The sequence below is a fragment of the Eschrichtius robustus genome, chromosome 8 (genome assembly GCF_028021215.1).
Source record: "Eschrichtius robustus isolate mEscRob2 chromosome 8, mEscRob2.pri, whole genome shotgun sequence".
In the NCBI taxonomy this organism is placed as follows: domain Eukaryota; kingdom Metazoa; phylum Chordata; class Mammalia; order Artiodactyla; family Eschrichtiidae; genus Eschrichtius; species Eschrichtius robustus.
The window spans coordinates 97,059,344-97,081,845 of NC_090831.1; the positions used below are offsets into that span (position 1 = coordinate 97,059,344).

At 36.4% G+C, this 22,502-nt stretch overlaps 1 protein-coding gene across 6 annotated transcripts in view; it reads left to right on the plus strand.

Moving 5' to 3' along the window:
- The window catches only part of ST7 (suppression of tumorigenicity 7), a 260,658-nt gene that overhangs the window by 41,551 nt on the left and 196,605 nt on the right, over positions 1-22,502 (plus strand). Inside the window, exon 1 of one of the 6 annotated variants that reach the window (XM_068549352.1) lies at positions 20,640-20,934. The exons of the other annotated variants lie outside the window; for them this stretch is intronic. Coding sequence (XP_068405453.1) covers positions 20,913-20,934 — 22 coding nt within the window. The 5' untranslated portion in view covers positions 20,640-20,912. Of the gene's footprint in view, positions 1-20,639; positions 20,935-22,502 lie in introns of those variants that run through there. 6 annotated transcript variants of the gene reach the window in all.

Sequence of the window (22,502 nt, forward strand, 5' to 3'; positions counted from 1 at the left end):
AACAAAGTAGAAAAGAAAACTACCAATGCTAAGCCAGTTGAATGGTTTTACTGCTGTTTTCTGTTATGGTCCCTGGAGCTCAGGTGTCTGTTTTCCTGGAAAGGAACCTTTCACTTGATAAATGAGCTGCAAAGAGAGGCTTTTATATCTATGTGAGTTACAGAAAGGACTAGTGGTTAGTAAAGGTGATAAAATGGCAGGGATCAGGTAATGATGCTTTCAGAAGCCATCCATGTAGGCTGTTAACAGAGCCTACATGGCTCTGTTAACAGCCTACATGTTTCTGGGCCAAGCTTGGGAAAAGGTACGTCTTATGTAACTGTCATAGTAACCACAGACCGTTTCTGATACAGTCTAGTGTTACAATGTTTCTTTTTTCTTTTTTTGTAACTGTGGGTGGTAGACTGATAATTGCATTAATGTCAATATAGGGGGTATATTGACCACTTTTCCTTATTTTTCCCCTCAATGCCATAGTAATGGCAGGACCTTTATCTTGTTGTAGCAAAATATAATCTGATGTCTCTATTTTGCTTAAAGGCAAAATATAATAAAAACATATGGAAACCTGAAAAGACATCATGTTTTATAAATATACTTTCTTACTCATTGAAGTTTCCCTAAGTAATTTTTGCTGGAGATCAAGCAAGAAAGAATATCTGTTTTTGGGAGATTTCAAGTGTCTAACGCAATATTGTTGTTTTTATACAGTATTTGGTTATGCTTACAAGCTTGTTAATTACCTTCAGTTGATAGCATAATTTATTTTTAATGCAGCCTATTTCAAATTGATTAGGTACATAGAATTTCTGCTAGTTCCCTAAGGGCTGCAGTGTGTGTGTTAAATGTAGAATCCCTTCAATGAAAAAATTGTGCAAGTCAATAATAACAAAATCTTATTCTTTTTCTACAGTGCCAGATGAATTTACTGAATTAGTGTTTTAGAATGTGCTTCTTTTTCTTTTTTTAATTAATTAATTAATTAATTAATTTTTAGCTGTGTTGAGTCTTCGTTTCTGTGCAAGGGCTTTCTCCAGTTGCGGCAAGTGGGGGCCACTCTTCATCGCGGTGCGCAGGCCTCTCACTATTGCGGCCTCTCTTGTTGCGGGGCACAGGCTCCAGACGCGCAGGCTCAGTAGTTGTGGCTCACGGGTCTAGTTGCTCCGCGGCATGTGGGATCCTCCCAGACCAGGGCTCGAACCCGTGTCCCCTGCTTTGGCAGGCAGACTCCCAACCACTGCGTCACCAGGGAAGCCCTTTTTTTTTTTTTAATGTTTCTTAGGAAGGGGTTCTAAATGGGTTGTCTATAGGTCATAAATTGCTACTGTTTTGATTCATGTCACATGGAGGGCGTCTTTGCAGGGTGACTACAATCTTTAGAGACCTCACTTCCATTTTCAGTGGTTTCTACAAATTTAAGGTGGGGATCTCTCAAAATGATACCGCCATTATCTATTGTCTACTTTTTAAATTGAGAAAACCTGACTTTTATGGTATCCTATTTTAAATTCTGTTTAGGTTCCTTGTTTGTTTCTTTTTTTCAAAGTTTCTTTATATTCATGTGGATGAATGTTGAATAGTATGGATAATATGTTTTTGACAGAATAACTTGATCCAGATGGAAAATGATTGCCTTTTGGATATATAGCAATAAAATTGTTAAATTAAGGAGGAAAAAAGCCCAGTGTTCTGAAAATAATTTCTTGGACAGCGATAATCAGAGGTCTAGGGAGATAGCTAAAGGGTTCTTTGACCTTGTTTTTGTATATCCATTTGGCTCAGAATTTTACCATTTTGTCATGTTGCCCATGGTCTCTGGAGAGAAAGGATGAAATATTCAGCTTGTTGAATCTCTTAATTCAGAAATATGTTGTGTATGTTGAAAAGAAATGAACAGTCTATAGAAATTTTTTAAAACTCTGGTAAGATAGCCATTTTAATAATTTAGAGCTCTTGATGGACTCTTTTTTATGCCTTTTAACATAGAGTCCATTATGATTTTATAGCAAAGATGGAGAAAATGATTGTGATAATGTAATATATGACAGTTTCTATCATAGTGTTTCAGTGTCTCTAACACATACTAAAGAACTCAATAAATGTTAGTTCTTGTCTTTTTTTTTCTTTGAAAACCTTTTCTTTTGTTGAAAATGTAAAACAAGCATTCCTAGGATAATATTAACATAATTTCTACAGTTATATTTTTTGTCACAATTCATACAAATACATTTGCATTTTACCAAAAAAGGAAAAAAGCCTCAGTCCTCAGGCATTAACTCCAAATTCAAAAGCTTCATGCCTCCCACATACTTTTCCCCTAATTCTTTGAGTGCATCTAGAGGACTTATGTAACCAAGTTCTTGTTCTCAGAGAGAAAAATGTAGACGTTATCATTGCACTATCCCCCAAATGACCTAAATAATCTATACACCTTTAAGAAGTCTGTCTTTGAATAGGCATTGATTGTAGTTGATGAGTATCTGAAAATAGACTTTTGATTATAGAAATAAAACATTTTTTCTTTTTTATACTTATATTTTACATTTAGTGTACTTAACGTTTTATGTCTGGTGTTAAGAACTCTCTATGAGCCTTTATTTTTATCTTGTAATGCTTTAGAATAACTTAAAGAGAGTACTTAATTTTAAAAAATGTGTAAGTTACAGTAAACAATTAAAAAGATGACGTTTTTCATGGGCTATTTTGGATAGAAGAAAACATTTATAGTACATTTCTATGAAGACTTGATTCAAGTATAATTAGGAGTATTTTAGGTAAATAGTATGTGGGAACCTAATATATTTTTAATTTCTTTAGATATTTTTAAAACATGGCTATGTTTAAGTGTTTTGCTACTGTATAATGTCTGGAATTCACTGGCCTCTGTATTTTGTTAATTGTTACATCATCTATCCTCAGTGTATACATATTTTTTAAAGAAACATACACACATTCCTAGAATGTACATTCTCAATGAAATGCCAAGACATAGGTCTGTTGAATCTAATTTCACTGAAGCAGAAGGTATTTGTTACTACACTATAATATTGACAAAATAACTTAAAAAAAAGTCTCCTATTTGATCATTATTTACTTATGATTCATTATGAGGGCAGATTTTTGATGTTAGTAATTCATATTATATAAATATAAAATGTAATATTATTTTAACATTGTACAGAGTGGAAAATCTAAAAGCTGTTGATCCTAAGTCTAGCCCCAGTTTCAATCTACTTCACCCTCAATTATGTCCTGTGGTAATGAGTCATAAATGGTCCCTGTTTTTCCTCTTTGTCTTTACATTGGTTGTTACCATTAACATAAAAACATTTCCAGTTTTCACGATATATGTATCAGATTTTTATGAAACGCTAAAGGACATTACTGACAGACTCCATGAGATTCAGTTCCTTCTTTGCATATTACACTTCCTGCCTAAGTGCTGGTGGGCTGTGGAAATAATGACTAACGTGAAGCACTGTTTTAAGATACAGTATGCTGAATTCCCAGACATAAATTTAAAAATAAATTATGCTCATGAAAAGTATGTAGGGCATGTTTCTCCTAAAAAAAAGTCCTGGGAAAAAAATCTGAATTGAATCGAGAAGATGGAGTACCATATAAAGAATGACTCAGTCAAAGGACAGATATTTGTTATTTTTTTATCTTTAAGCATTTAACATATTAGAAAGCTGATGTATGAACAAATAGCATGGATCATAAATATAAATGTTTCAGAGATGTTTTATTATTTAAGAAAAAGTCACTAATAATAATTTAATTAATAATAATAAATAATATTAACTCCTGACATTTTGCCATTTAGATGCTCTCACACATGAAATATGGGTAGTAGGTTTCTGAGAGGTTCACATATTTCATATCTGAGAAAAATTGAGGTACGTTGTTGCCTAAAGTAGAATTCAAAATTCAATCTTACTCTAATTCCAAGTAATTTTTCCACCTCATATCTTTCTCATAGTTGATTGATAGCAGAGTCGATGCTATTTATGCTGTTTATAGCAGAGTCCAATAAAATAAGGACACTGCCTTTTTAAAGGACAGTGTCCATATTTTATTGGAAATAGTAAAGTTTTCAAAGGAGAAAAGTTGTTACAAGTCTGTCACCCTCTTATACCTTTTAAAGTTTCAGAATGGACTCGTTCCTTTCCTAGTTATTGTTCTTGTGTTTTAGGGATGCTGCCACCAGTTGGTAGCAGTGTAATATAATTATCTATTCTGAATGGTTTGTACGTTTACTGAGATTCAAGGAGTTGGTTTCTATTCAAGTGTGTCCACTTATGCATTCAACAAGCATTGCTAGAGACTAGAGTTAGGAATGAAATTTTTATTCTTTATATGCTGTTTTATTCAAATTAAAAATTTAAACAAACTTGCATAAATGCCATTTAAAGTTAGTATTTCCCTACAAATTTAAGAACAGAAATATACTTCCTTTTTACCAATCCTTTATCATTCTTTTAGCCATTCTGACCCTAATTATGTGTATAGTTCCTGGTGACAGTATGTAATTTTAATGTATTTCAGGACTAATTGAATATAGTTCCCTGTGCCATATAGTAGGTCCTTGTTGTTTATCTATTTTATGTATAGTCGTGTGTATCTGTTAATCCTAAACTCCTAATTTATCCCTCCCCCCCCTTTCCCCTTTGGTAACCATAAGTTTGTTTTCTATGTCTGTGAGTCTTTTTCTGTTTTGTAAATAAGTTCATTTGTATCATTTTTTTTAGATTCCACATATAAGTGATATCATATAATATTGGTCTTTCTCTGTCTGACTTACTTCACTTGTCTGATAATCCCTAGGTCCACCCATGTTGCTGCAAATGGCATTATTTCATCCTTTTTTATGGCTGAGTAATATTCCATTATATCTATATATCTATATATATCTATAGATCTAGGTATATCTATATATATCTATCTAGATCTAGATCTAGATCTATATATCTCTATGTATCTATCTATATCTATATCTCTCTATCACATGTTCTTTATCCATTCATCTGTTGATGGACATTTAGGTCTTTTGCCTCCTTAAGTAGATTTATTCCTAGGTATTTTATTCTTTTTGTTGCAATGGTAAATGGAATTGTTTCCTTAATTTCTCTTTCTGCCCTTTTGTTGTTTGTGTGTAGGAATGCAAGAGATCTCTGTGTATTAATTTTGTATCCTGCAACTTTACCACATTCATTGATGAGCTCTAGTAGTTTTCTGATGGCATCTTTAGGGTTTTCTATGTATAGTATCATGTCATCTGCAAACACTGACAGTTTTTCCAATTTGGATTCCTTTCATTTCTTTTTCTGATTGTGGTAGTTAGGACTTCCAATACTATGTTGAATAAAAGTGGTGAGAATCGTCATCCTTGTCTTGTTCCTGATCTTAGAGGAAATGCTTTCAGCTTTTCACCATTGAGTGTATTAGCTGTGGGTTTGTCATATATGGCCTTTATTATGTTGAGGTATGTTTCCTCTGTGCTTACTTTCTGGAGAGTTTTTTTTTTTTTCATCATAAATAAATGTTGAATTTTATCAAAAGCTTTTTCTGCATCTATTGAGATGATCATATGGTTTTTATTCTTCAGTTTGTTAATGTGATGTATCACATTGATTAATTTGTGGATATTGAAAAATCCTTGCATCCCTTGGATAAATCCCACTTGATCATGGTGTGTGATCCTTTTAATGTATTGTTGGATTCGGCTTGCTAGTATTTTGTTGAGGATTTTTGCATCTATGTTCATCAGTGATATTGGCCTGTAATTTTCTTTTATCTTGTAATAACTATAATGGAAAAGAATCTGAAAAAGGATATATATATATACATATATATATGTATACATATACATATATATATATGTATGTATATATATATAAAACTGAATCACTTTGCTGTACACCTGAAACTAACACAGCATTGTAAATCAACTATACTTCATTTTTAAAAAAAGGCTAACTGGACCCTTAGCTGGTAGATTTTTACGGCTTTCAGGCTTTTAGGCTTATTTACATATAAAGTGAAAATACCTTTTTTCTTTTTTTTTCGGGTTGAATGTTTTCCATAGTGAACTCATTCTACTTTTGCAACAGTGACAAATCATATAAAGTAGAAAGTGAAAATCATCAGTAGTTTTACTGCCAAAGTATCCACTGTATGCTTTTTTAAAGTGTCTTAAATTTTATTTTATTTAAAAATTTATTGAAAATTTTAAATTGTGGTAAAATGTACATAATGTAAAATTTACCATCTTAACTAGTTTTTAAGTGTACAGTTCAGTAGTGTTAAGTACATTCACATTGTTGTGCAACCATTCTTCAGAACTTTTTTCATCTTGCTGAAGTGCTATGCCCATTACAATTCCCCTTTCCCTTCCTCCCAGCCTCGGGCAACCACCCTTCTACTTTCTTTCTCTATGACTTACCGTAGATACTGCATATAAGTGGAATGATACAGTATTTGTCTTTCCATGACTGGCTTATTTCACTTAGGTAATGTCCTCAAGATTCATCCATATTGTAGCATGTGTCAGAATTTCCTTCCTTTTTCCCACTGTATGCTTTTCAAAAAAAAAAACAAAAAACCTCTAAAGTGTTATCATATTATTCCTATTGCTTTGCAAGTTATTTTTTAAACCTAACAGTGTATTGGAGATGTCTTCCAGAAGACATCAATATTTATACACAATTATATCATTTACATTGCTACCAAGAACGGCATTCCTATTCCACAGATGGGGAAAATGAGAATTGGAGGTGAGTACCTTTCAGTTTATAAGTTGCAATGGCAGGGACAAAATGCAGGTCTGCTTGATTCTGGAGGCAGACTGCAGTGTGGTTTGTATAGAGTAAGGATGTGATTACTGTAGAAAAAGGAAGCAATTTTAAAGACAAATTTCTGTGGTAGCTAAAGGATGATGGTGTGCTTTTGTTATGAGGAGGCTCCACAATTTGTATTTTATAGTTGCAGCAGACAGAAATATCTGTCTCTAGAAGCATCTTCCAAGTATCATACTACATTACATTTTCTCTTGAATCACTTACATCTGTGTTAAGACTGGGTATTTCTAAGGAGGCAGCAATTGTCCTAATCAGAAATATATTTTCATTGGCCTTTCAAAAAGCCAGAGATAAAAGAGCAGAGAAGAAATTATCTGCTTCTTATCTGAAAGATAATGAAAAGTGAAAATTGCTGAAACTCTCAGTGAGCTACATCAGATATCATAATTAGTGTAGCTCGTTGCAAGCATTTTAGAGCTAGAAAAGACCACAGAAATAATCTAAACCTACTTCTTAATTTCATAAAAATGAGGTACTGTTGTGAAATGGCTACCTGAAGTAGTTGACTATGCATTTAGGCTTGAAATCTAAGTTTCTTGTTTCTCAAGAGTTCTCCTTCAGCTACTGTTGGTGAATGGTGTTAGATTTTCTCATACTAAACTAGCTGTTACTTGTGTTTTATACTATGAGTGTACTTTGCATAAAGTTTCCTGGCTTATAGTATAATTGAGGAGATTTGGAGGTCTTAATGATTTCCATTTTTATAGAATTTTTGAGGGCTATAGATGTATGTGGGTTGGAAATGATTTTGTTACACTGTTAAAGTAGTTGATTTCTCACAAGTTGATTCAGCGTTTACTACTAACTCTAACATGATAGGGAGTGAACAGGTAGTGTGGGCTGTCAAGACTAGGTGTTGCTCATAATATCATTAAAAAAGAAGGGCATTGGGGTACAAGTTTTCTTAAATTTCCAGCCCTGATCTGTCAAGCAGTTGTTGATGGAATCCATTATCTTTGTGAGTTTTTTTAATGGCAGAGACCTAATTGAAAATCAGAGATCTTTCAGAGAAAGGTCAAATCAGCTAAAGATGATAGAACAGGCCTGGCAGACTATAGTCTGAGGGCCACCTGTTTCTGCAAGCTAACAGTGTTTTTTAAAAAAATATTTTAAGTGGTTTAAAAAAATCAAAAGAAGAAAAATATTTCATGATACATGAAAATGATAAATCCAGTTTCACAGTCTAAAAATAAAGTTTTATTGGAACACAGCTACATGTACTCATTTGTTTATGTGTTGTTTATGGTTACTTTTGCACTATAATGGCAGAATTGAGTAGTTGTGAGAGAGACTGGATGGTCCCACAGAATCTAAAATATTTACTGTTTGGTCCTTTGTAGAAATAGTGCTGACCCCTTTTAAAACATCAGTATTATTTTATGTTTTGGAGTACCATGGAAATTTGTGGCTTTCTTTGCTTACCAAAAACTCTAGCTGAATGCTACTACATTTCTTGAAGGATTCTCCACTGTTTTTTTGCCTCAGGGACAACCACAGTAGTCCATTCATGACTGTTTTTCATGACTTCCTTTGCTTATTTTCCCGCGGTTCCTTTTGCCAGCCAGGTGAACAGAACAAAACCACACAGGAAGGTCTGTGGTTTTTCTAAAGAAGCTTTCTACAGAAGGATATGTTTGGCTTGGGTACCTCTCTGTTTGTTGTAGAAACCTGGATTTTGCTTTGACCTTTCCACTAGAACTTTGATTCAAATATATATAAAATGACCCTCACTTTCAAAGTGTAAAATTAACAAACATTTATTGTTAGATTCATATTTGTGGGCAGAAAATCTTAATCTTTCATGTTTTTACCAGACATTTTAATAATGTTAGTTATGTTTTTCATGGCTCTTAATTTTACATCAAGGTTAGTTGATGGTTATTCTTTTTCATTGGTTAGCCTTAAACATTTAAGCCAACGTCTCGTTTTACAGTAATCTTTTTTTTAAATTTATTTATTTTATTTATTTATTTTTGGCTGTGTTGGGTCTTCGTTGCTGTACGCGCGGTTTCTCTAGTTGCAGCGAGCAGGGGCTACTCTTTGTTGCAGTGTGCGGGCTTCTCATTGCGGTGGCTTCTCTTGTTGTGGAGCTCGGGATCTAGGCTCGCGGGCTTCAGTAGTTGCAGCACGTGGGCTCAGTAGTTGTGGCTCCCGGGCTCTAGAGCACAGGCTCAGTAGTTGTGGTGCACGGGCTTAGTTGCTCCGCAGTATGTGGGATCTTCCTGGACCAGGGATCGAACACGTGTGCCCTGCATTGGCAGGCAGATTCTTAACCACTGTGCCACCAGGGAAGCCCTACAGTAATCTTTTGATAGAATAAAAACATCAATGGTATTCCACCTCTTATAAAAGTTATTTCCCCCCTCTCTCCGTCTGTGTTTACTTGATGTCAGTTCTCTTGGGGCTCGTGTAAGAAAGGAGTGGCCCTGCTACTTTATAAGAGGTCTGAGTTTTACAGCTACTGAGAGCTTTGGATCCTGCCACCATTCTTTTCAAGCATAGCAAACAGGTGTTGTCTATCTAGAAATAACCCTTATCTGAAGGTTTGGAGTTGGGTAAAGCAGATCTTCTCTCAGGTTTCAGCTTGCCTTTGGTCATAGTTGTGCTTTTGTGCTTGGTGAGGATGGTTCTTAATTTTGTCTTGGAGAATGTATAGCACTGGTCTGGGCCATGGTATTGAGTTGAACAGTCCCCGTCTTACTTCATAGGGCTGTTTTGTTATCTGGTTGGTGCTTGATGCTTCTCTGTCTTAGCTTACTTAAACGTTTTGAGGTATGGAGAGCTCACTCATGGGAGGAGATGGGCTCATGCTGTTAGAATCTTCTTCAGTCAGAGAACCCTGTTTGCAGTGGAGTCTTCTCACATTATGGAATAGGCCATGTGGTAATCGTGCAGCTCAGTAAGCAAAACCAGTGAAGGATGACAGAACGTGAAAAGGAAATACTGAGGTGGATGCAGGCTGGAGTGGGTGGTAAGAAGCATGGGTGAGCATCAACTTCTTAGGTAACCTTTGTTCTGACTTCGAGTAAAGGGAAGTTGGGATGAAGCATACCATTAAGGCATTTTGACTTAACTGACTTGTTGGTGAGGAGGGTGAGAATAGAGACTGGAGGGAAAACCCCATATTATCATTTCTGGAGTAACAGGGTAAGCATTTTTAATCCAATCCTGGGCTTGGGGTTTTAAAATGTGCAATAAAGTGAGTTATTGTGTGGGTTGGAAATACAGTGTAAGATACTATGGTAAAATTATGGTAAATGGTTTTATGTTACATTCTCCTTTTCTGAGGAGGGTAAAGGGCTATGGACTCCCACACCAAGAACTACTCCAGATAGGAAAGCCATGGCGGAGAAAGAGAGGAGATGTGTGTCTCAGTCTGAGCTGTCATCTACAGAAAACTTGGCACTCCCTGTCCAGGCTGTCTCAATCATGTTTTGGAAGGAGGGGTCACCTTCAGAAGCTTTATTGCTGGCACCCAGGCCTTGTTGTCCTAAGAGGTATGACCCACCAGGGCATGAACTCTCCAGTAGGCTCGGCCTCCAACAGTTATTTCTGTTGTGTTTCATGAATGTTTGTATTTGTCTGGTCACCCCTAGGCTGAGTTACTGGGGCCTGTATAGGGAGGAACAGTGCCTGAACAGTTGGAGGAGTCAGCCATTCGGCGTGAATGCACTGGATTTGGACAATACCTGCTGGCTCTCTGGCTTCCCACCCTTGAGGTGGGGCTGTTCCCAAAGCCCTGTCAGGATGGAGGAGGGGTTGGTGTGGGCTGGAGGAGGGGGAAGAGCTCCCTGCTGGGAGTTACTTGAGTTTTCTCATCCAGCTGTAATTGGTTTAAAGTAGAATCCTGTATCATTGGATTTGAACTGGATTTTAGGGGTCATCCAGTTCAACCTCCTCATTTTGCCTGTTGGGAGTAGACACCTGTGAGGGTTCCAGGACTTATCCCAGACCAGAGAGGTAATGAGTGGCAGTGTTGAGGCTAGACCCCAGGTCTGTTGATTCAGTAACAATGCTTCTTCCAGCTTGGACTGTGAAAGGGTAAATTGTAGCATGAATCTGGGATGCGGTTAGGGGGGTGCAGCATGGGCTGCTCCTGAGTCAGTAAGTTACACTTAGGACACTGGTCCCTGGGCTGTAGGCCGGAACAGGTGACCTGCAAAGGACCTCTGACTCCCATGACTTGTAAGCACGTTTTGGAGAGGGCTGTGATGTGATTGTTTCCGTGTCCGAGGGGTGCATCTAGGCATACCAGCGAGTCTCCTCTGCCAAGGGTGAGATGAGGCAAGAGAAGATTCTTGGGGAGGAAGGCAGGGGCGTCTAGTTGAAGGCGCTCTCCTCCTGAGTGAGCTTTGAAGTTGCAGTCAGAGGAACCTGCTCAGACTCTTTAGAGGCCAGACAAGTAGTATCTACTGTGACATTTGGAAACTGAAAAGTAGAGAGGGAGGGACATAGTGGTTGCTAGGAGTGTGCGGGTAGTACATAGTACAGGTCCTTTTATGGTTATAGCTTTCTGCACTTGAGTACTTATTTCTGCCTAACTGGCTAATGCAACTCTCATTTTAAGCTATCACAATGACTGTAAGCCTTATCCCTTTCATTCTGGTTATCTGTTTAATTTTTCTGCATGTTGGAATTGAAGATGGACTATAAAAAGAGAATTTTTATAAACTCTGAATTTTTATTAATACATGGCTTATTAGAATATCTGGCAAACTGCAGGGTTGGAAAGAATGAACCTAGTTTTTGGAAACAGTTTTTCTTGTTCTGCTTCCATTTATTGATCACCTACTCTATGGAGGCAGTGTGTGTAGTCGTTAAGCACAAGGGCTCTGAACGACACTACTTGGGTTAAATCCTGGCTCTGTTATGTATAGTGTGTGACCTCAGTTAAGTTACATACCCTCCATGCCTCAGTTTCCTCACTTATAAAATGAGGATAATACCTCACAGGGTTGTTGTGAGGGTTAAGTAAGTTATTAATATATGAGTTAGGACAGTGCCTGGTCCACATTAAGTGCTGTTTACATATTAGCTGTTATCACAACCCAGGCATTGATCTAGGCCCTTTGTCACTTAACTTATGAGGCAATTGAAGTCAAGAGAGATTTAAAAACTTGCTTAAGATCATCCAGATAAGAAGTGGCTAAGTTGTGGCTTAAACCTTCTCTGTCTGACACAAGGCCTGGCTCTCAACCACTCTGCTGGCTTTCTGAGGTGTGGCAAATCACTTAACTGTATTGTAGGTTTTATAGCTATCTACCCATCTATCCATCTATCTTCTACTTTCTAATTTGGATTTTTCATTATGTTCTCATTTTGTTAATAAAATGCATTTCCTTAAAATGTCTGTGACTTAAGAGTTATAAATAAAATATAAAAGATAAAAATAAAACAATTGCTCTTACAATAATGCTGCTCAAATAATTAAAGAACTTTAAAAATCCATGCTAACAGTACTAAATTATGAAAGGCTTAAAACGTCATTTCATGTGACATCTGATAATGGCTATCAGTGTTGCCACACACATGTAAGTTGCGTGGAAATTAAGACAGTTATTATTAGGCATTTTAAGCATACCATTTTAAAACAATCATGGCATTAATGTTTTAACCATTTGCACATTTTAATTACCAGGAGGAAAGTATATCAAATTTTTACAGCTCATGGAAGGCTCCCCAGCTAGCACCCTAGATTGAGACAAAGAGAATTAAAGCCCGAGAAGTGAGACAAGGCTGCTTAGCAACAATGACAGGTGAGGTTGATGGGAATTAACAGCTTTTGACTGTTAGCAGAATGGCAGTGTAATGGGATCTGCTTATGGTGATGAAGCATTGACTAGATGGCTGAATGTAATGATGCTTTCTCATTTATTTCATAAAATTATAGATGATATTGAGCCCAGAATGTTTAGATTTCTGTACTATTTATACTTTTGATATTGTATTGAAAATTAGAATCATATTGTATAGTACTGTCAACTTTGTAATTATCTTATGGAGAAACTTATTCAATGGAAAGGAAAGTAGCAAAATAAAAGCAAAACAAAACATCCCACTACTCCAGTAAAACCACTCAAAACACCAATACCTTATCTTTCTCAAAGTAGCTGCAGTTTAAGGGAACATTAATATGTCTCTAAATTGGAAATTGTCCAACTGTTCAGGTTGCTGAAAGAAAAAGAAAGCTGATAAAAAATTTAAAAATTTATTTATATCTTGTCTCTGGGCAAGGTCTAAAGAATTGTTGTATCAAGATGAAGTAACCATTCTTAAGGTTTCTTTAGCCAGGACACACTCAAGATCAAAACAATTGACAATGAAGGAAAAGATGGCTCAATGCATGTGGCAATGTGACATTAAAGATTACATTAGATACAGTCTGTCTCAGGAATGACCATATGTCCTTTCCATCTGATGTCTGTTTCAGGACTCAGACAAATGAGTTAAAGGTTTTAGATATGCTTTAAAGGATAGTTCTTTCATCACCTGTATTAGGTTTGTTTACAAATCAAATGTTTCAAATTGATCACATGTGCATACTATCAAAGGAATGAACATAATGACAATATTTTTCCTAAAAATTTGGATGCTGATTCATTTCAGATTATGTGGGTTTGTAACATTGAGTACTAGGATGAAGTATAGATATCTTGTGTTCTTTTCACTTAGAGAAAGAAGAGAATTTATTTTTTCCCTAGTTTTAAACTAATACTACAGGAATGAAATGGGAAGAAATAATAGTTCTTTTCTAAGAAAGACTTTTCTAAGGATGGCTTTAAAAGAACAGGCAAAGGAGAGCAGAGCCATGACCGTTGCAGCTTGAATCGAGATAAGCAGAAGTGTGTGTGCTCAATGTCACATGGCAGGAGGCTTTCCCCAGAGTGGTTTGCCTGTCCAGGGAGCTGTTTCATTTTGTGTTTGATAGAGTTTTACTTTGGAAAATACCCGGTTCCCTGCCTGTTGCTTCATTATGGATTATACAGGTAAAATTAAATTTAAAATATTTTCCAGCCATGTAGAATTACTTAAAATATACTATTTTGAATTAGTATTTTAAAAATTACATTGGTTATGTTTGTAAATAAATGTATTTTTAAAATTATTATGCATGAATTTATTCCTGAGTATGTATGAATTTGTTGTATACAAATTGTGATTAATTTAGGATAAGTACTTACGGGAATTTCTCAGACATACCCTTGTTGTTTCTTCTGTTTCAGTTTGGGTAATACTCAAACAGACTTAAAATAAACTGCAACCCATATTTAATCCACATTTCTACCCTCTGGACCAGAAGGTTTAGAATACAAATATTTGAGTTCAGATTATGCCACAGAGAGAATAAAATATATACACAGTCTACAGAGATTGTAAAACGTTTTTGCCATTGTGTTGGTTTTCTTGTGCATGCGTGTGGCCTGATCTTTTAGATGCGGTTGACGTAGTGAAGTGAATTGGAGAATTTCAGTGTTTATCCTAAATTTTCTGAGTGTAACTGACCTCCTCCTTTTTTAAACTGCTTAGCCTTGTTCTCACTTTCTAGTTTCACTGAGTGGTAAGTTGGTACAAGAATAAAGTTAAGGTGAAGTTAACCAGGGGTGGTGTTTCTTGATGATTAAGTGGGAGCTTCCTTTAGATTGGATGGGGTGAAGGTGGGGTTGGGAGGTGAGGTGATGGTAAGGAGATATGGACATGGATCTTTGCCCAAAACTTATGCAGGCAATTCAAAATTATATTACCGTAAATTCGAACTTTTGGGTAACAGTGACACTGTTTTCTGACAGATTCCTCTTAAACTAAACAACTAAGACTTTGGAAGATATTTCCACCAGGGCAGGGACCTACTTTCCATACCCCGAATAATGACAAAATCCCAGTGTGTGTTTAAATTAAGCATTATTTACATGTTCTTTATAAATGATCCCTTTTGATCTATGGATGGATCTTTGGCAAGATAGCTAATTATGGTGAGAAAATCAAATTTCTTGTGAAATTGTTAATAAAATGCCATTTTTAGGCACTTGCTATGTAAAGGACTTCTGTGGTAAATATATTTTGAAGCTAAAACATTTAAAAGTAATTAATTATCCCAAATACCCAAATGTGTTTTTTTTATAAATCCATATTTCCTATTTTAGAGTTCCTTTATAGTAAATACTATAGTAGTATCTCTTTCTCTCCTTCTCTCTCGCTCTCTCTGGATTTTGAATTTCTTTTCCTTATAACATTAGTGTACCAGAATTTCATTCCAGGGCTCTGAAATAGAATATAATTACCTGTTAGAAGGCTCACTGTATGTGTGATACTATGTTGAAGCAGAAAGGACTACATTTTATAGACATATACAAAGAAATCAAATCTCTATAATCCTACCAGGGAGCTTTACTATGAGTTTGTTTTTAATTATAAATTTGTACCTTTTTTCCAAAGAACAGAATCATTGATTTTTTTTCATTTTTCTATAGTTTATGTATTGCCGTTAAAACACTTCTTTGTTGTTTTTAAGTAATACTTTATAAATGCATAGGTGGTATTTTAAAAGACACACAACTTTAACATGCTAAATACACATCAAGAGGAATAGTAAGAAAATAAAGCTTTAATGTGAACAAAGGATATAGCTCCAGAGAAATTCCAGATATGACACTTTTAAAATTAGGTCTTGTATGTACTCTGAAGAGAATATGTGGTTTAAGTTCTTACCACACTAATAGAGATAACATTTATTAAGCTAGTTGTCTGATGTGGTAGGAAGCTATTTTGAGTATTGTCTTCTATGGTGATTTTTATAAACATTTACATATTTGCAAATATAGGTATATTTAGTCTATTAAACTTTGAAGAAAAGAACACACATGTTTTCTGTTCATGGAAGAGTGAATTCTTTTGCATTAGAAAAGAGAATTTATTTATTTATTTCAGTTCAGCACAACCACTTTTGTGCTAATGACAGCATCATAGCACTAAAGGGGATATCTTCCAGTAGAAAACTGAGTCTTGAATATTCAAGAATAGATGTATTTTATTTTGTTTTTCTGGAAAGCTCTTTCCCCCATGTGGTTTCCATGTTACCCATGTGGTTTCCTCTCAGTTTTTTCAGGTCTTTGTTGAAATGTCATCTTTTTAGGGTGACATTATCTGATGGTTTTACCTAAAATAACCCTCCCGTTCAATCACTCCTCATTAATTCCTCTTATCTTTCTTTATAACATGTACTACCCCTTGATATATTACATATTTGTTTGTCCGTCTCACCCTCTAGAATATAAGCTCCAAAGAGGAGAGAGTTTGTTAATGGCTGTATCCCTAGAGTGCAGAACAGTAGGCTTTCAGGAAATAGTTGTTGAGTCAATTTATGAATGGGGTTTCTTCTAAAAATTACTATTGATTTACTTTAAGATTTTCACTATTATCTTTCTTTATCAGCAACATTCTAATTTAACAATAATTATTTTGACCGCTAAATTATTTTGAATATTGATCTCTTCTTTCATTGCTAATTTTATCCTGAAATTAACAGTACTCGCTTTACTAATGGAAGGGCAGGGTCACAGGCAGGCAGGGTCGCAGGCATGCATAATTAGACATAATTGATAACCCAAAGATCATTTTGGTTTTGGAATGTATTATGTGATTTTTTTGAAGGGGCGTGGAGGACATCAGTCAGTTTTATTCTTCCTTCATTTTCTTTCATGATGTTTTCCTTAGGCAGGCCATTAGTATTTGTCTTCATTCTCTGAGCTCATGCCAGCTGCCCAGAGGAGAGAATGGGAGCAAACTAAAATTTTGGCATCTGTTTTGTCAAAGATGGGTCTTCAGCCATATGGATTCCAACCTTCTGAAGTGTTTAGAAATACCTCAGGCATCCAGAGGTTATAGAAACCTTAATAGGAGTCAGAGGTTGTCATATGTGTCCAGATTGCTGGCAAGTGAGACCTAATTTCTTTTTTTTATATATATAAATTTATTTACTTAATTTATTTATTTTTGGCTGCATCGGGTCTTCATTGCTGGGTGCGGGCTTTCTCTAGTGCGGCGAGCAGGGGCTGCTCTTTGTTGCAGTGCATGGGCCTCTCATTGCGGTGGCTTCTCTTGTTGCGGAGCATGGGCTCTAGGCATGCAGGCTTCAGTAGTTGTGGCATGTAGGCTCAGTAGTTGTGGCGCACGGGCTTAGTTGCTCCGCGGCATGTGGGATCTTCCCGGACCAGGGCTCGAACCCGTGTCCCCTGCATTGGCAGGTGGATTCTTAACCACTGCGCCACCAGGGAAGCCCAGAGACCTAACATTTTTAACATACTGATCCTGCTATAGTTATCTAAAAAGTAGACGTCTTGAAAAATATTGCAGCCTTTAACTTACTCTTAGAAATCTGTGCCAAGAAATAAATATAGGCACTCAGAAAAATGTATTTATATATGCATATATACACCCTCACATATAAGCTAAAGAAAGAGCTACATCAGTGAGTCAGCAAGAAGTTGTCACATATAGACTATGGCCTCTGGTAGGAAGTACCAATTGTCACTCGGTATCTGTGGCGGATTGGTTTCAGGACTGCCCTCACCCCCAAATCCACGGATGCTCAAATCCCTTATATAAAATCATGTAGTATTTACATATAACCTACATGCATCCCCTATGCATATTTTAAGTCATCTCGAGATTACTTATAATACCTAATATGTTATAAATGCTATGTAAGTTGTTATAAATACAGTGTAAGTGCTATGTCAATAGTGTACATCAAATTCAAGTTTTGCTTCTGGAACTTTCTGGAATTTCTATTTACCGAATATTTTGATCTGCAGTTGGTTGAATCCATGGATGTGGAACCAGTGGATATGGAGGACTAACTGTATCTCTACCCAGGGATCATTTTCTCATTCTACTTTTCCTTTTGCCTTTCTGATGGCCACATCCACCCCCATTTGTGTGACTATTCATGTGCAACATCTGGGATGCAATTTGAAATAGGTCTTATGTTAAGATACTATTCTGGTTTCAACCCTTTTGAAGTGTATTGCCCTTTCCCACTTCCTGCAGTTGTGTCTCAACACTGTTACTGATACAGGCATACCTCGTTTTATTGAGCATTCTTTTATTGCTCTTTGCAGAAATTGCATCTTTTTACAAATTGAAAGTATGTGGCAACCCTGCTTCAAGCAAGTCTATCAGCACCATTTTTCCAACAGATTTGCTCACTCTGTGTCTCTGTCTCACATTTTGGCAATTCTCAACATATTTCAAACTTTTTCATTATTGTTACGTTTGTTATGATGGTGACCTGCGATCAGTGATCTTTGGTGTTACTACTACAACTCGCTGAAGGCTCAGATGATGGTTAGCATTTTTTAGCAATAAACTATTTTAAAATTAACATTTTTATTTTTTAGACATAGTGCTGCGGCACTTAATAGACTACAGTGCAGTGTAAACGTAACTTGTATACGCACTGGGAAACCAAAAAAGTTGTGTGACTTGATTTATTGTGATGGTGTGGATCCGAACCCACAGTATCTCTGAGGTATGCCTGTGTTCTCCACTGGTTGTTGACCTGGACCACTTATTTTGGGAGGGATGCATTTTTCTTAATTTTTGCAATTTTCAGTATAGTCCTTTCTGTCATTTTTAGTTTTTTTGGTGACCCTTCTCTTTTAAGAATTTTCTTCTCCATATTTTCAGTTGATTTCTATTTTCCTTTCATTTTAGTTGAGTTCTTAAAATATAATTTTGGTAATTATTTTTTTATTTTTCAAGAGGCATTATAGAAGAGTAGTTAAGAGCCTGTGTGTTGGAACCAGACTGCCTGGGTTTGAGTCCCAGCTTATCACTTAGTAACCAGTGTGACCACTGTCTATCAAATGTGCATAACCCTACCTTGTAGGGTTGTTATGAAGATTACATAAGCTGATACATGTGAAGTTCCCAAAATAATACCTGGCACATAGTAAACATTTAGTAAATATTAGTTATTATTATCTTAGCTACAACAAAATATTTGTTCTTATGTAGCATCATTGCAATTTCTTCATAATGGTTCAGCATTTTCAGTAAGATAAAGGTCAAATTACCTTGAATAAATTATGCACATCCATACAATGGAATATTATGTAACCATTTAACTAACTTTTTTTTTTTTTTTTAATTTATTTTTATTTACTTATTTTTGGCTGTGTTGGGTCTTCGTTTCTGCGCGAGGGCTTTCTCTCTAGTTGTGGCAAGCGGGGGCCACTCTTCATCGCGGTGCGTGGGCCTCTCACTATCGCGGCCTCTCTTGTTGCGGAGCACAGGCTCCAGACGCGCAGGCTCAGTAATTGTGGCTCACGGGCCCAGTTGCTCCGCGGCATGTGGGATCCTCCCAGACCAGGGCACGAACCCGTGTCACCTGCATTAGCAGGCAGATTCTCAACCACTGCGCCACCAGGGAAGCCCCTATGTAACCATTTAAAGATGAGATGGATCTACATATACTGACCAGAGAGTTATTAATGATATTTTTTAGATGGTAATTTGCAGTTCCACAATCATATAAGAATTTAATGTTTAAAAACTGTGTTATATAAAGACATGTCTTTGTAAACTTTAGAAAATATTGGACAAAGTATATACCTTAGATGAATGGATGGAAAAGAAACTTGAGCTTTTGAACTTCCTATTTTATATGATTTTAAAACTGGGATTATTGGAAAAAACACACTTTTTATGCATTTCAGTATTTTCAAAATATTAGAACAAAACTTTCTTTGCTTGTGTTGGATAGACATTCTAATTAAAGTCTGTGCACTTATAGCTTTTAGAAAAAAACAGATTTCTAAGAGTAAAGGTAATGCACGTAATGAGTCAAGAGACAAAATAATAATATCTTCTTTGTGTTGATGGATGAAAAAGAATTATGCCCACTTGCACACAGGGGTACACTGGTGTGTTCACACAGCGTTAACATGACTGCGTTACTCGGGAGAAATGACAGGAATTCTCACAAGGTAAAATGAAGAAATATAAGGCAAAAGAGACGGGATAGGAGAAATATGTGTACATACATATATTCCTAGAGTGGTGGTTTTCACATGTGAATAATAGTTGCAAAATAAATAATAATGTATTCACTAACATTTGAGTGCTCACTGGGTGTTAAGCAGTGTTCTAAGTGCTTATAGTATTATTTTACTGTTACATTTGCTTGTGAATTTATATGCCCAGAAAGTGTGTGGAATAGTGTACATATTTTCACATATTTGTGGTTGAGTGTACAACCCCTGATCTGTCAGTCTACCACAAGCCTACTGAAAAAACAATGAGCTCTGGAGTTCTTTTAAAAGGTAGGTTATTTTTCTCATTTCTGATACTCTTAATTCCCTTGAGAAGTTCTACTTGCTGCATAAAACCAAGAACCCTGATTTGCATATCTTTGTGGTTGGTTGCTATAAAGCCAATATTTAAATTTCTCTGAGGTCTCTTTTAGTGCCTGGTATCACAGGATGAGGATCTTGTCAGGAGGGTGAATATATATATATGTGGCTCTTGGTCTGGTGCATTTTGTGACAAAGGAATTCCCCTTTGAATTGCCTGCTCCCCTGAAGCCCCTGGAGCCTCTGGCTCAAGCAGCGCAGTCGGTCTGTGCAGTGTCTCTGACGTCACTAGTGTATGCATAAGCCCTGCTATTGTCTTACTGCTATAACAGGGCTGGGGATTGCAGTATCCGCTGTTGCTGCTGCTCGCAGCAGTCTTGCCCCTGCTGCTACCTAGTCCTGCCTCCCTGCATCCCAGAAGAGCCACGTCGGCCTGCCTTTCCGTATTGGATTTTCCAAAACAGCTCTTCGGTTTTTGGTGCTGTAGGAGACCTTGCTTTTCAATCACACGGGAGAACACTGGAGCTTGTAAGAGGAGGATCTGGCAGCTGGACACAGCTTGGACTGCATTGTCTGTCTTCACGACCTCTGCTGTGTAGCAGCTCATCTCTCCACTCTCACACGTACACTCTCCTCGATTTTTCTTCCTTCCTTTTTTTCCTTTCTTCTAATCTTTTAAAAGCAGCCTCTGGAGCCAGCCATGTTTGGCACTGAATCTTCATGTAAGTAAATGGATCTCACTTTGCTGTTTAGAAATCTGTTTGCTGTCATGGTTTCATTGGCTTGGAGTTCATATCACTTTGCCTTAGGTCATTAACAGCTTTTGTATTTTGGCTCTAATTACAAAGAAATTGGTCTCAGGGAAGGGACTCCCCCTTATCTGGGTTATTCATCCTTAAGGCCAGGGATGTCAGTGTGGTCAAAACCAGGCCTCCAAGAGGGAGGGGAGGAAGACAGGAATTGGGGCAGCCTCCCCAGAACGTGTTAATTGATGGGATCAAGTCTGTCACTGATCTATTGTTGTGGGTTCTATAATGGTCCTAAACCCTAAAATAGATACTGGAGGATCTGAGATGATAGTGTTTATTAAAAAGGAAAAAAGGGCTTACATTTTTTATCTAAAAGGAGAATGGGGGTATCATTATATCCTCTTCTTCCATATTTTTACAGAAACATAGGAGTAGATATTATATGTAGATTTAAAGAATAAGAAATAAGCTTTATTTTTAAAGATGGATTTTTTTTTTTTTTTTTTTTTTACACAATGGCTTCAATTTTGATATGCTGGCTAGTGCCACAGTCCAGCAGCATTGTATCTGTCTTAAAACTTATACAATGAAATTGCTTTGGTGCAGAGCAGGCCCTGCACAAGGGGCTGGGCTGGATGGCACTTGTAGACAGCTAAAACGGGTATTTGAAAAATGATGACCAGCCTAAGTAATGAGGATTATTTAATGCTGGATGTAGAATAGTATAACTTGTCGATGCAGTTATACAGGCTCTGCAGAATATTTTGTCATTATCCATAAGCAAAGGTGACAGTTAAGAATTTCTAAAGAGACTCAACCTGCTGACCTAGAACATTAAACATTGGCAAGACACTATCTTTGTGGGGAGAGGGGGTTAGGGTAGGAATTTAGGAAACACATTTCTGATGAATATATAATCCAACCTTTTCTTTCTGATCTCAGGTGATCAGTGTGACTATTTGTGCATAGCTGATGATTATTCCAGAATAGTAGTATTTCAAGAGAGCTAATAATCCTCAGTTCTTTTGTTTCTTGATTGGCTTTTTTAAAGGGTGGATTATTTTTGTTGTTTTACCTAGAAGCTTCCCATTTCTGAAATTACCACACTGCATTATCAAGGTCAAGATAGAATAACAATGAGATGTAATGTCCCATTCAGCACGTGGCAATTTTATTTTCTAATAATTTAAAAATGTTTTTTGAATTCACTTAATGATACATTTGGAATTGTCGTCACCCAAGAAATAGAAACAGATGATTTAGTGGCAAAGACCTTCCAGTTTCATTTCAGTCATGGAATTTTGTTTATGTAGGAACCTAGGTATAGATAGAAATATTTATCTACTAAAGGAAAATTAGTCTTATTACTTTGTTTAGCTGAAAATGGAAGTTGAAACTCAGTGTGGGACTCTTTGGGTTCTTGGCATAGGGACTCTAGCATTGTGTGGCCAGGTTTACCAAGCAGACATGTTGACTTTCTTGATCATTAAACCTGATCTTTTGATAATATCACACATGTGCTATGTGCTCTGTTTGAAAAC